The sequence below is a fragment of the Oreochromis niloticus genome, linkage group LG8 (assembly GCF_001858045.2).
Source record: "Oreochromis niloticus isolate F11D_XX linkage group LG8, O_niloticus_UMD_NMBU, whole genome shotgun sequence".
NCBI lineage: Eukaryota > Metazoa > Chordata > Actinopteri > Cichliformes > Cichlidae > Oreochromis > Oreochromis niloticus.
The window spans coordinates 3,027,607-3,042,348 of record NC_031973.2 but is presented as its reverse complement, the minus strand read 5'-3'; the positions used below and the strand labels follow the sequence as shown (position 1 = coordinate 3,042,348).

Genomic DNA, 14,742 nt, shown 5'->3' with positions numbered 1-14,742 from the left:
GTCAGTTTTTCTCTTCCTCCTTTATTCATGCAGCTCTCATCACATCTGGAACAAATTTTTTCATTCACCAACAGAAACAACAACAACAATGACAGACACGCCACTGCCACGGTGACCTGTGTGCACCAGGACTTCATGCCCTCCATGCTGGCTCCGGTGCACCTGTAAGGACGGGAACATGTTCGACTGCTACAGAAACACACTGCACGACACAGATACCATTTTTGAGCCTGGCTTCATGCTAGACTAACCAGCTGCTGTGCAGATGAAAAACAACATCTTGTTACTATAGCAACAGCCTGCCACAAACATGGTTGCCATGGGCTGCGTGGACACTTGTGAGCTCACTGATGCTAACACTTCCAGGATACAAAAAGTGTAAAAAATACAAAATGAACTTTGTACAAGTCTAACACACTGTTAAAAATCTGAGGTCATCAGAGGACAAAGGTCAGAGGTCATGGTGGATACTTACAGCAGGATCTGATCATGGACATAACCCTAACTGATGGCTCAGCGTTCGCCCCGGTGTTTCACTCAGTGTCCAAGAAGGAGAACAGTGACCTTTATGTAAAGTCCAATGAAAGAGTCAGAAATCCTACTGAGCATGTGCAGTCTGTGATCAGATCAAGCTGTAGTTGCTGTAATGATATTATGTGGCTGTGCTAGCCTCCTTTAGGAGGCGGGGCTTTGTAGGGATTGCTACTTGGAGGCTATCTGGATTTCTTAGCACCATTCACAGCCAGAGAAGAGAACATCTGCGTGAATCTGAAGGAGTTTAATTCTGATTTGGAGATTTTCAGAACGCCATTAAATGAATGAATTAGAAGGGCACTCGGACAGGCCCGAGTCCTGTCTAACAAACAGGAAGCAGAAGCATTTGACACAACCAGCTGTCAGAGACAACATCTGAAAACAACCAGAGGAGCTTCCACCTGGAACAGAAACCTAACCTGAAAGGAGTACTGGTTCTACTGCAACAGTTTTCTCATGATGAAGTGGCATGACCATAGTCCTGCTAATCAAAAAGCACTACAGAAAGCACAAATGTTCGGTTATACTTCTGCTACTACGACTGAAACTACAACTACTGCATTTATCAGAGCTGATAGAACAGATGGAGTGACGAATAATGAGATGAAGATGAGAATACCAAAAACATTCAGTACCATGTTTCTAGGGTGTAGTACTAGTTACACTAACACTGTAGGGTTCGCTGTTGGGCTTCTACTGCAGAATGATTCAGTAGGCTAAAGTATTATCGGGTCATAGTTCTAGGTAAAGTACTATTATAGAATAAAGTATTTGCTGTATGGTGTAAAACAGTCGTTATGTAGTTTTAGGGCAGAGTACTAACAGCTCTAATGCTGATGTGGTACTTAGTGGTAACCATGGGGTTTGTATTGGGTTAAATACTAGCTGAAGTACTAATGGCATAGAATTTATAACCCATCCTTTACGTCAGGTAGCTTTAGTACTTGTAGAAGTACCACTCTGTCTGATGTAATACTTGTTTAGTAACTTGCAGTCTTAGTTGTACTTGATGCTTTTATATGCTGGAGTACTGCTATCTTAGAAACGTGAAGTAGTTCAGTGTAAGCAGGGCTTACTGGTATTTATCGAGTTGTATTGCCATTTTCTACTAGCTGAAATACTACAGCTTTATAAAAGTACCATTAAACGAGTCAGGAGCTTTCAATTTAGGATTTAGTAGTTTAAGTTGTTTGGAGCTAGCTGTAGGGTTGTTTGGAGGGTTGCATTTGAGTTCATGATGAAATATTACTATTATGAAGAGCTAGTAGTCATTGTAAGGACTGTTGGACAGTCTCACAGCGACTGTTTCATTCTTCCAGTTTTAGGATAATGACGTAATGTTGGATCGTCCACCAGGAGGTGCCACAATCCTCTGAGCAGAGCGCCGTGGTATGTGGTCATCAATCTGAGCTCCTGGACAGAAAAACAAGATGATGATCATTTCAGTGTCACTGTTATCTTGTTTTTTATTGCTATCCTTAAACTGGTCGGATTATTGACCAGAAAACAGCAGACGTGTTTTGGTTTCCCACCTGCGAGGGTGAATCCCGACTGGTGGAGATTTCGGGGGCCGGTCAGGGTTTTTGGACATGGGGGCCCCCTGGTGGTCGGGGTGGGTGGGACTGATTTAGTCATGCTGATGACATCATGGACTGGACCATCGTAGTTTCCACGGGGGACACCGTGAGCTTCGGCCATCTGAAACGGGAAGAAATAAACCTCCAGATTACTGGATCATTTAGCCTATTGGACAGGTGGAGGCTGTTACCATGCATCTGTCACTAACTACCTCTCAGCGACCGCTAACTGCCGGTTACCTTGCTGCGGGCTTTGATCCTCTTGTACACGATATCAGGAAAAGCCTTCCTGGGAATGAAGCGTCCTGAACCTTCGGTCACGTTGAGTTTTCCGTCCTCCAGAAGAACTCGTCCGCCGCTGATCACCACCGATGCCACTCCCCGAAACTCCAAACCCTCAAAGATGTTGACCTCTAGGTTCTGCACACAGAAAATAGATCATGATGAGAAGTTTTAAAGAGGTTTGACCCTAGATGTAAATGATTGATATGACAGCGGTGTTGTTACCAGGTTGTGAGTGTTTGCAGAAATGATTCGTGTCTCCTTCGGATTCCAGATGACAATATCAGCGTCAGATCCTACAGCGATCCGACCTGAGCGCACAGAAGCATCAATCCTTAAAAACAGCTAATGTTTGGGGAACAAAGGGCTGCAAGACTTTGTAAGATTGTTCTTCAGGACGGCTGGAGTGTTTTGTGATGTAAAGCTGGTATGTCAAACTCATACACTGGGTGGACTGAACCAAAGAAACTCTCTTTTCTGTGAGAGTAAAGGAGTTTTAACCATGCCAATCTCTGAGATATCGAATTATTAAAAAGAGCAATTTTAGCAGTGTATCTCAATTTTTCTGGATGAAAAAGAAGTGCTGCTGTAGTAAATGAAAGAAATTTATCAGCACGTCTCTTTGGGCTTAAATTGTAAGACATACTTGTGTAAAATCTGGTAACTTGTTGTCCATTGTCACTGAATTGTTTATTTATTACGTAATTACTTTGAGCTAGTATGAATAGCCATGGAAGAGAGGCTTTATTAATAGAAAAAGTTGTTAGACTTGTGAAAATACAGTTAACACTCATAAAAGGTTTATGTATATTTATTCACATTTTTCAGTGCCATCCAATGAGGTGGCTTGGAGTCTTCACCTGACCTATCCTATGTTTGACACCCCTGAAATTTGTCCTCTTGTCCCAGAAACATGTCTCCAGTATTTATCTGGAGTATTTATCCTTTTCAACATTTACCTGCAACTGACGTCATACCTTTTCGTGGATACATGCTGAAGAGCTTTGCAGCATTGGTGCTGGTTACTGCAACAAATTCATTCTCATCCATCATTCCAGTGGCCTGAGAAACACAGTGGAAACAGCATGAATGCTGGGACTCACAGTAAAAGCAGAGGGATGGAGATCAGGCATAGGAGGAGGAGAATCAGGGTGGGCGTGCAGCACATTCACACTGATGATACCATGGGACTGAGGGTCAGGGTTCCAAGGTCAAGTTTTCTTACCACTGCTCTGTCCCAGACCACCGACATCCTCTCCTCGATGCCATTAGTTCCCTCTGGGATCAAAGTGAAGTTGTCTTTACCGACAGCTTTCTGAGCGGTGGAAAAGCTGGCCTGAGCGCTGGAGGTTACTTGGAGGTCTCCACTGGAAAACACACAGCAAGCACCTGTAAGGGTCACCTGTGACATCTCCATGGTTCAGGTGAGGGGCAGTAATGCTTACCATGCTAACAGGGAGGTCAAGTACTGCGGAGTCGAAGGATCAGGGTTAAGGGGCGGGCTTGTGACGAAGGCAGCAGCTATGGCCCAGTCTTTGGACCAATAATGGGAGCCGTCGGTAGCCAGGCCAGCTGTGATTGGTTCCCCATACACCACCATGCCTGTGGACAAAGAGGTTCAACTTTAGGGCACCAAGTTGCTTTTAAAGTATCAGTACCTGAGGCTGGGGATGTTGTTTATGGTAACAAGTTACCCCAGAGCTGTTTGGAGTCTGTCACAGTAAACTGATCCTGGCTTAGTTGACCCCTTTCTCTGTATGACTTGAACATGGTGGTTAGAGTGCACCAAAGGAAAAGCTCAGACAGCTCGACATCCAGTCCAGAAAAAAATCCAGTCCAGAAAAATGTAAATGTTGTGTTTCAGGACAGCTGGAAATCCAGAGGCTCCTGATCCAAGCCACAGGTGCGGCCAGCGACAACTCTAGAAACTGGCCCCAAACTACTGACAGTCCAGAACAGTCACTCAGACCTCTCTCAGTGTCCAGGATTCCTGCGTGAACAGGAGCAGAGGGTAAGTGGCTGGTTTGGCAAACGAAGGAGACAAGCGACCAGATATGGAGGAAGCCCAACGTTACAAACGTTCAGAGACTGCCTTCTTCCAGCATAAATAGGAACCGGCTAATGACCAAATCTCTGTTAGGTGTATTAATCAGATTCTGACCTGAGAATGTCAGAATCTAAGAAAGTGTTTAGTGGACAACCATACCTTCTGACCTGGGTGATAGGTAGCAACAGCGGTACACCGAAGGCTGTCAGGAAACTTGTTTTGTTCTTTCGTCCATAACAGGGCTGCTCGAGTGGGCCTCCAGATCCTGCGGCAATGACGGACATGAAGTTGAACAGAAGGAAATCTCACCTTCCAAAGTTGGAAACAGACGTAGCCCAGAGACACTTCGAAAGATGACAAACCCGTAGCAGAAGATGTCAGCGAATTGTGAGCAAACTCGATCCAAGAAATCAGTTGGCTCCAAGTTGCCTTATTGGAGGATGCGAGACACTGAAGAGCAGCCTCCAGCTCCTGACTTGCCCTCTCCACCTGCCCATTAGTCTGTGGATGGAAACCAGAAGACAAGCTCACCTGCTCGTCTCTCCAGACTCGAGATGTAAATTGTGGGCCACGATGTGACACAATGTGTTGAGATATACCGTGAAGTCCGAAAACATGGTGCACCATGGAGTTGAGCAGCTTCTAGGGCAGACTGGAGTTTGGAGAGGGCAAAAATATGTACAGCCTTTGAAAAATAGTCTATGATGGTGAGAAGGACTGTTTTACCCTCTGAGGGAGGCAGACCAATGATGAAGTCCACTGGGATGTGAGACCAAGGTTGTTCCGAGGTTGTAAGAGGGTGCAGGAGGCTGGCTGGAGGTGAACTGACAGATTTGTTTTGAGCACACACAAGACATGCAGAAAAATGCTACCAGGCTTCTTTGATCAAGGACAGCCACCAGAAGGAGCACTGAAGAAGAGTGATGGCGCGGTTCTTACAGGGATGGCAGGCCAACTTAGAGGAATGGAGCCAGTGGATGACTCATTAATGGATGTTGGATGGAACATACAGCCGGTTGGGTGGACCGCCACCTGGATAAAGTTCATCCCTTTTGGCAATTCAGATCAGTGACTTCATCTTGGAGGTGAGTGTAACCGAGAGAGAAAATCGGGCTTTACATTCCGAGAACCTGGTCGATGAGTAATTGTGAAATTAAAGCCTGGGAAGAAGGCCCCCCTGGATTGAAATCTAGTATATCATCTCAGTAGACAAAGAAGAAACAGTTCAGGAAGTCACAGACCACGTGATTAAATGATGTCATATTGAAACACAGATGGTGCACTGATTAACCCAAAAGGCATTACGAGGTATTCAAAATGTCCTAAATTTTTATTAAATGCAGTCTTCCACTCATCCTCTTCTTTGGAGTGAGATGCTAGGTGTTTCGCAGTTTAAAGAACACTGTTGTGCTCTGTAGGAATTCAACATTCAAACTTGACGTTTTTTAAGTTTGGTTTTTATTTTTTCTCTTGTTATTTCAGTTATATTTGCATGTTCGAAATAAAATAAAAAAAATAAAATCTATCTAAAAGGAGGAGACAGCAGTGGTGGGAATGGATATTTGTTTTGGATGGTGATATTATTTAGACCTTGGTAACTGATAGATTGACAAAGAAACTTGTCCTTTTCTCTACAAAAAAGAACCCTGCACCTACAGGAGAAGTGGAAGTGCAAATGATGCCAGCTGTGAAACCCTTGGTAATATATTTTTCCATGGCGTCCCGTTCAGGTTTGGTGAGACTGTAACTATGACTTGTAGGTAGCGAAGCTATGGGAAGAAGGCCTATTGCACATTAGGTGGAAGTGAAATGGCCAGATCTTTACGAAAAAACTGAACAACTGAAACCTGAGGGACCGATGACAGATCTGGGGCTTCACTAGGTTCACGTGTGAGGAATGAATGGGTGGAGTGGCAGAATTCAAACTGTTTTTGTGATAAAAATTACTCCAGGCAGAAACCGAGCGTGCCCAGTCAATCTGAGGGTTCTGTTTAGCAAGCCAAGGGTGTCCTAAAACCAGAGGAGAGACCTGGGATTGACGAATAGTTGTTAATATGTTCAGCAAAAAGGAAAGTTTTAAGCCTAATCTTAAAAGTAGAGATAATGTCTGTCTCCCGAATCCAAACTGGAAGCTGGTTCCACAAAAGAGGGGCCAGAAAACTGAAGGCTCTGCCTCCCATTCTACTTTTAAATACTCTAGGAACAACAAGTAGGCCTGCAGTGTGAGAGCAAAGTGCTCTAATAGGGTGATATGGTACTACAAGGTCATTAAGATAAGATGGGGCCTGATTATTTAAGACCTTGTAGAGATGGGTGAGCCAGGAAACAGGAGGACCACCAGCTGAGCTCAGCATTCACCCTCTTACAAAACGATGACTCTGAAGGCTCAGGACCCCAAATAAGGGTCTGAATGAAACCAGTTAAATCTGGATTAAAGGCCAAAAGGACGAAGCTGACGCCCTCACCTTTCTTCCTGGCTTTGGCGATGACATCAGCAGCAGATTTGCTCATCACCTTGGTAACGTACAGCGGGCAGTTGGACTGTTTGGCAATGGTGATGGCCCGATACACTGCCTCAGTCTCTACCTGAAGCACACACAAAAACACACACATCAGAAATATGCAACATGCCAACACATCAGCCACAATCTGCACAGGAGTGTGTCTCAGGTGTGCATACCTCTTCCGAGTGCGATATAACATGTCCTTCAGGTCCAGTAATGCCAAGACAGAGAAGCTTCTTCTGCTCCTGAAACACAAACAAGTTTATACCAGTTAAAACCTATTTACACCAGTTAAAGCCTGGGGTAACCAAACAGTGAAACTGAGCATGAACCTTATTCTCCAGAAACAGCCAAATGACAAAATGAAAGGGTGTGAGTCTGTTTGTTGTGTTAAAATCTCTGTCTGCCATGTCATTAGAGGATGTCACATTCTGGAAGGAGGCAGCAGTGTACCTACAAGATATTTGTGAACCACACCTAAACCATAGCAGTGGTTCACTGCAGGGTGTCAGACCAGAGAATTGATCCCCTGTTCTCAAAAGCTTTTTTTTGCACCCCAGCTTTAAAGGCGCATTATGATGATGGAAGCTGTGAATGTTGGAGGAACTGTGGCTATGACACTACCATACCATAGTGTGACACTACTACGACACTATGACACTACCATATGTTTTGGGATTGTAAGAATATTAAGAGGTACTGGAGAGACGTCCATAAAGTGATGCAAAACATCTTTAGTACATATTTACCCTTTGATTTCAAATCCATATTTTTAGGATACATACCCTAAGACATACAGGGTAGAGATAAATACTTACTTGGTGTGCTGCTAGCTGCAGGTAAAAAGGCACTGACCAAAAGATTATTAACACAGGATCCACCAACATTAAACAGCTGGATTGATGTAACTTTTGAGATTCATAATATGGAAAGTTTACTTTTTTAGTGAATTTTGAGAATGAGAAATTTGTAAAACATTGGGGAAAACGGCTCCGCTATGTGAGTTCTATAAGGCCAGATATCGCTGATATTCATCATTGAAGGAATGGTTGTTTAAATTTTTGTTTGTTTGTTTTTGTTTGTTATAATAACATATACTAATGCTATGTCACCATCTGCTACTGAGTGTGTTGGCTTTTCAATTGCTCTCTCTCTGGATATATATAGTTACAAACTGTATCTATCTGTAGATATGTTTGTTTCTGTGTTTCTTTTTTCTTTTCTTTCTCTTTTTTCATACCTGCTTGAAGAAAAAGTACTTGAAGTGATGGTGGTCACCCAGACTATTGTACATATATGAGTCTTAGAACAAAGGAAGCCATCAGATAATGTACATTTTATTTTATGCACAACTTCAAGAAACACTTAAATAAAAAAAACAAAAACTTTTTTTTGCTTCTGACTACAACACTTAATTCAGTTTGATTTTGTTTTATTTACATATCACCAAATCACATCAACAGTCACCTCAAGGCACAAACAGTTACAATTTTATGTCTCCAGCTTCTGTTTGCATTATGTTCATCCTTAGTTTGGACTAATTTAACTGATTCAAGCTAACTGTGAAACACCAACTTTCAATTTTCTGCTCTTTATTAAATGAATAGTCAGAGTTTTGTTCAATTACCTCATCAATGATGTCACCATTCTCAGCATGGACCTGCGCGATGGCTCCGAGATCCCGGAGGACACTGAAGGCCTCATAGAGCTGAAACCATGACAACGGTAAAATGAAAGCAAAACTAACAAAAAGAAACAATCAGTGAGAAGTTACTCTGTCTGCACACCTGAGAGTCGGAGCTCTGGTACTTATCTTTGTAGGCCATGAAGAAGAGGAAGGAGTTCACACCTGAAACACAGAGTACTGCAGTTTATACTCAGCCAGACTACAGTTCGTCCTCTGCGTCTTGCGATATCTGACTATAATTGATAATGAGCTTATTGATTATTAAATGGCGATCCTGACCTTTGTCCTTGATGAGTGTCTCCAGCTCCTCATACAGCCCCTCGTGCCAGCGGGTGATGTCCACATGGAGGGAGAAGTCGCAGCACGCCCTCTGCTCTGCCGCATCTTTCCATTGGTCAAATGCCGTTAGTAAACTAGTCCCCGGCTCCACCAGCACGTGGTCCACTGCCAACACCAGCTTACTGTTAGCACATCACACTGAGGCCAGATGGTATTGATCGAATATTGATTACTGACTGATGGTGGTGGTTCCTCCGGACAGGGCGGCTCTAGTTCCCTGGTAGAAGTCATCTGCCGGGTTCAGGCCTTTCTGTGGTGAGTACAGGTTTGTGTTGGCGTCGATTCCTCCAGGGATCACCAGCTGACCATATGCGTCCACCGTTTTCACGCCGGACGGGACAATCAAGTTCTCGCCAATCTGTCTAATCAGGACACGACAGGAAGTCCGAGGTGTGATGGTCAAGCTAACATTGGTGTAATTATCGATTAGAATATGTTCACTCGACTTCTGACTATAGGAGTAACCTGATGAAATATACTTCGCTGTGTTGTACTGGTGCTTGATGAAGACCACTAGTATACTTACAGCAGGGGTGGGGAACGCCAGGACTCAAGGGCCGGTGTCCTGCAGGTTTTAGATGTGTCCTTGATCCAACACAGCTGATTTAAATGGCTACATGACCTCCCCAACATGTGTTGAAGTTCTCCAGAGGCCTGGTAATGAACTCATCATTTTATTCAGGTGTGTTGACCTAGGGTGAGATCTAAAACCTGCAGGACACCGGCCCTCGAGGCCTGGAGTTGGACACCCCTGACTTACAGTAAACTGGTCTTTTGGATTTTCTTGTTTTCATCTCTGGTAAGACGAGCAAGCAAAAGGTTAAAAACAATGAAGCAGATCTAAGAACACCCTGGGAGAAGACGACTGGAGCTCATGATGGCCAAAGAAGAGAAACCAGCACCTCATCTTTGACTTTTTTAAAGATGAAGAAGCAGACGAAGGACTGCTCTATCAGAGACTGAGCTGTGATTGTCTACAGCTCAAGATGATGCTGATTCTCTGAAGTAAAGAGAGTTTAGGAATAAAACTTTGGAAGATAAACTTTTGCTTGAAGATGTCATGAAGAACACCCTAAAGCTTGTAAATTGACTTTTCTACTCTTTCTGAGCACTTTAAGCCTTTTTTCTATGTAACATTTACACACATTCATACTCCAGTGGATGCATCAGAGAGCAGATGGGGGTTGATATCTTGCCTAAAACATGCAGGCTGGAGCAGATGGGGATCAAACCACCAACCTTCCAATTAGTAGGTGACCTGCTCCACCACCTGAGCTACAGCCGCCCTCAAGTGGCAGAGGCTGAAGGACCAGATGTGCTGGTTTTTGGATAAAAATGGACAAAGGAGTTCCTCAGTGTGGACAGCTGATTCTTTTGGAGAGAGCACCACGACGGGATGAAGAGATACTTAGGCCACACTGAGAAGGTTGATTATGAAGATTCTCAAACACAGGGACAAAGTGAAGGTGATTCACACCGACCACAAGAAGAAACCTGACACCCAACAAGTGAGATTTTATGCAAAAGTAAATTAAATGGAATAAACTGAATGTGTGAAGAACTCAGTGCAGTCCAAACAGCTGGAAACCAGTTTTCAGATGCAGCCTTTAGACTGAAGGTCAGTATGATCCAAATTCTGATGTTTTCATGGCCTCTTAAGAACTGAGGTACAAACTTACAGTGAATAGAAAAAGGGTTTCTATGTCTGCATCCATCATCCACTTCCTGCTCCCACAGACATCTGCTGAGAACAGTTTTATCATCATGTCAGAGGTGCTGCCTATCACAGACAAACGTGAGCAATGACTCGGATGACAACATCTGGTTTGACACAAAGATTCAAACGTTTCAGGAAAAGCTCACAGAGACGCAGAGGAAATGATTTGTCAAGAAACTCCACTGAAACTGCCTCTCCTGCTCTGAATCCAGGGTGTCAGCATTAGTACAAACGTGAACAAATATTAATGAACTTTCAAGATCACAGCGAAATTCAGTCTTCTCAATGACCGAATGTCCCCCACAAAAAAAAAAACTAATTACAGAAAATACATTGCACATGCTCCATCAGAGGAACCAATAACCCCAATACATATCTGAAATATTGACCTTTTTGAGTCAAAGAACACTTGGTTTCAAACATGAAGGGCTATGTTCTTCTTCAGATGAGGAAAATGTTTTTTCTTCGGTGAATTTGCGCGTTTCGTTTACCATGTGTGGAACACGAGGACATGTTTGTTCCTCTTTAAATCAGAATGATTACATCAGTGAGAAAAAAGAGAATATATTTACTTGATGGTCCCATCCTCAACATAGATATCAGCGTAGAACGACTGGTCGTCATTGACAATCTTTCCTCCTTTGATGATCAGACGGTCGCCCTGGAAACAGAGAGGATGGTGCATAGATCATAGGAAAGAAGCTTCTGACTGCAGATTCAGACGGGGTCGACAGGAGAGGCGTGGCCACCACGAGAACACGAGAACGCTTTCTTTGAGTTAGCTGGATCCACAAAACCTACAAGTCACAGTTAGCAGCTCCCACCACATTATCATCTTTCTGGTAATGCTGACTCTCTGCTTTAGAATTTGAGCCCGCTCATGTTTAAAGAGGCATTTCAAGGTCATGTGACTCTTCTTCCTCACAAAATGATCCTCGTTCCGCTTGTCCTTATTAAGTTGGGGCTGGGGCCTATCTAAACTACCACTGGTCAGGAGGCAGGGTCACAGTTTTTATTTGATTCCTGATGTTTTAGTTGTTTCCTGCCTTCCTTGGGTCCCCTTGTAGCTTCTGATCTAGTCTTTATCTCTGTGTTTGGCATTTATGTTCTTTCCTGTTTTATTTTGATAGTCTCATGTCTTGTATTTATTTTTACTTTGCATGTTGCAGGTGTTTCCCCTCATTAGCACTCGGTGTGTCTGTGTGCATGAATAACATGCCTTTGCCCTCAGTCACCTCCTGTGTGCCCTATGCTGGGCTGCCTCAACAGCCTGAGTGAATATTTATAATATTCATAACATATAAAATGTATATTATATGATGTCATATTACACATTTACTGTTATTATCCACGTAAGACAGGTAAAAACGACTCTCCGGTTCTGAAGATGAAGCCGGTGTTTCTCTAGATTAAAATGGAGGCTGTGCTCTTTATTTACCCACTGTCATGGCAAATCCTGGACGATGACCTCAGAGTGGACTGAACTCTGATCATTAATTTCAGCCGATTATCTGCAGTCACAGTTTTACAGATGTGCATCTCCTTTGACGAGGTCCCTGATTGGAGGAGTAACTCAAAGAAAGCCTGCATTTGTTGAACTTGAACATCTGTTTGGTGCAATCCAATCTCGTGATACAACACAGAGAGTATGAAAGATGGAGCCTGCCACCCCAACGTCACCCACTAGACTCTAGATCATTTTTGTTTGTTTTTGTTGTCCCCGAAGTGACCAAATTTGGTCAGCGGGGTGGAGGTAAGTTATCAGGTGATACCAGCTAGCTTGGTTTGTGCGTGTGGGTGATTGGCGAGCTGTCACGACTGTCACTGTCTACATGTTTTTAATGTATGCTAGCATCATTCAGAGCCAATCAGCTTTTAGCTGATGTGCAGTCACCTGACCTTACAAAGGGAGATAAAGAATGTGTGAGTGCTGTAAACACTGCGGTCAGACTGTAAACAAGCTGCTGTGTGAATAAAGTTTATATGAAGCAGGAAGTAAAGGAGGTAAACTGGTGAGCACGGGTGGATTTTATCGATTATCGAGTGTTTGATTAAAATGAACATTTAGGCCAGCTGTAGTTTTCTCCTGTGGCCTGGAGCCTCACTCGGGTTTATCGCACTGACGAAAGAATAAAAACAAAGAACAAAAATACGCTGCGTGGCTCAAAGTGGTGAAACCGCGGTCCCGCAGTTTCACTATATCAAAAAATACATTTACAGAAATAAAGTCGCCAGTATGGAGAAATATGAAAAAACAGCAGATTAGTGTTTTAAACTAAAACACTTCAGACATTCCAACTGTCTGAGCTCTGAAAGATCTGATTGGTTAGTGCTGGTGAGTTGGTGATCTCTGCTCTGGAGCAGGTTAGGTCTCCAGCATCATGGTGATATACCCTGAATTACCTGGATAGGCCCAATGCTGCCCCTCCCACTGCTACAGGTAAGCAGGACGGATGAACTGTTTTTAAAAACACGTGTAAAACGTGGATCCTGTCACCTGACAGGTGAACTGAGACAAATCAAACCGTGCTGTGCCAGGACTGGAACTGGCTCAGGTTTTAACCCGTGCATTTTTATCGACCTCCCCTGAACGCAGCATGAAAAAACCTGTCAGCATCCGTGACCTCTGCAAACCAAGCCGAGCCGAGCCAGGCCGAGGTAGACGTGTCTAATCAGCCCCGCCCCGCCCCGCCCGGCCCGGCTCGGCCCGGCTCGCTTCCCAGCCTCGGTGCTTGCCTGCTTCTGACTGACCGGCGGAGCCGCAGCATCACCGGTCGGTTTTCCCCGGCTCGGCCCGGTTCGGGTGGACCTACCGCGTGTCTCGCGCTGCTCTTCTTGCCCTGGAACGACATCCCGATCGATCTGTGATCAGCTGATTGATCCGCTCACACACGCGCACAGACACAGCCAGCTATTGTTGCGCCCGTCGACACTGACGTCACGTTTCCGACAACACAGCCTGACACAGCTTCCGGTGGGAGCTTCAAAGTAAATCTCCCGAACGTGTCTTCTGAGAGTAATCAGAGTAAAAGTACGAGTATTGGAGGCACATTAAGAAAAAATATATACTATTGATCATTTTTTGAATAAAGTCGAAGTTTCGAGATGAGAGTGGTAATGTGGAGATCCAGTGTGAAGTTAAACGGCTGCTGTAACACACTGAGGCGCGTCATAGCTCATAAACACAGGGCGGACATCACGGAAGCTGCATCTGTCACACGGAGGAGTGGATCTGTACAAATGAAATTGTTGGTCAGATGCGAGGTTCTTGCAGCCTCGGGCAGTAAAGAGGACGGACGCTTATCACTACACGGCTCAATTTGTTCACTGACTCATCTACAGCAGTCAGTTTTGAAGTCAGTGTTGAAACAACGGTCATCTCCAAATTTCATCATTTTCCTCAGAATGATGTCTGGTTCTAGTTCAGACTAACAGCAACGAGTCAAAATGATCAAATGCTTTAAAGTGTTTATAAAGTTTTAAATGCTTTAAACTGATTTCTCTCCGAGTCCATCTCGAGTCTATGAACTGAGCAGATGCTGCTGTCATTACAAAATGCTGTGTTTTTATTAAACTAGGAGATCCAGTGACTAAACAAAGAGCAGGTTCAGCTCAGCTTTAACTTTTTCATCAACATCAACTTTCAGATATTTAAACTCAGGTTTTAGAGCAAATTAACAGCCTTTTATTCGAAAGGAGATCATTAGACCTCTCGTCTTGGCTTCTGATTGGCTCTTAGTGTCAACTAGTGCTTAGTGTCAACTAGGTCACAGATTTATTGATCTCGTGATGTGAGTTGGATATTTTTTATTTGGATATAATTGCACACAGTACAGAACAACAACACTCATGCTGCATGGCTGCTACCTACCAACAACTGCACTGTCCTTTAATTCTTTTAGTAGAACTGTATTTATACTTTTGTTTTATTAGTCTCTCTATTTTTATTATATTGTTATTTTATTCTGTAGAATGAATCATGAGTGAAAGCATGTAATAATGCATGTGTGCTAGTCTGCTCCAATTTCTCTGTAAGTACAATGACAGTAAAGGAA

The 14,742-nt window shown here is 43.7% G+C and overlaps 1 protein-coding gene across 1 annotated transcript; it reads right to left on the bottom strand.

Moving 5' to 3' along the window:
• Positions 1-13,657, bottom strand: dpysl4 (dihydropyrimidinase like 4). Its single transcript, XM_005471489.4, has 15 exons — positions 13,501-13,657; positions 11,260-11,348; positions 9,148-9,332; positions 8,911-9,075; positions 8,732-8,793; positions 8,572-8,652; positions 7,121-7,189; positions 6,906-7,026; positions 3,839-3,995; positions 3,619-3,760; positions 3,371-3,455; positions 2,619-2,704; positions 2,352-2,531; positions 2,067-2,232; positions 1-1,947 (listed from the first exon to the last, which is right to left on the bottom strand). The coding sequence occupies exons 1-15, from the start codon at positions 13,537-13,539 to the stop codon at positions 1,856-1,858; spliced, it is 1,719 nt and encodes a 572-aa protein (XP_005471546.1). The 5' UTR covers positions 13,540-13,657; the 3' UTR covers positions 1-1,855.
• Positions 13,658-14,742: the final 1,085 nt, after the last annotated feature.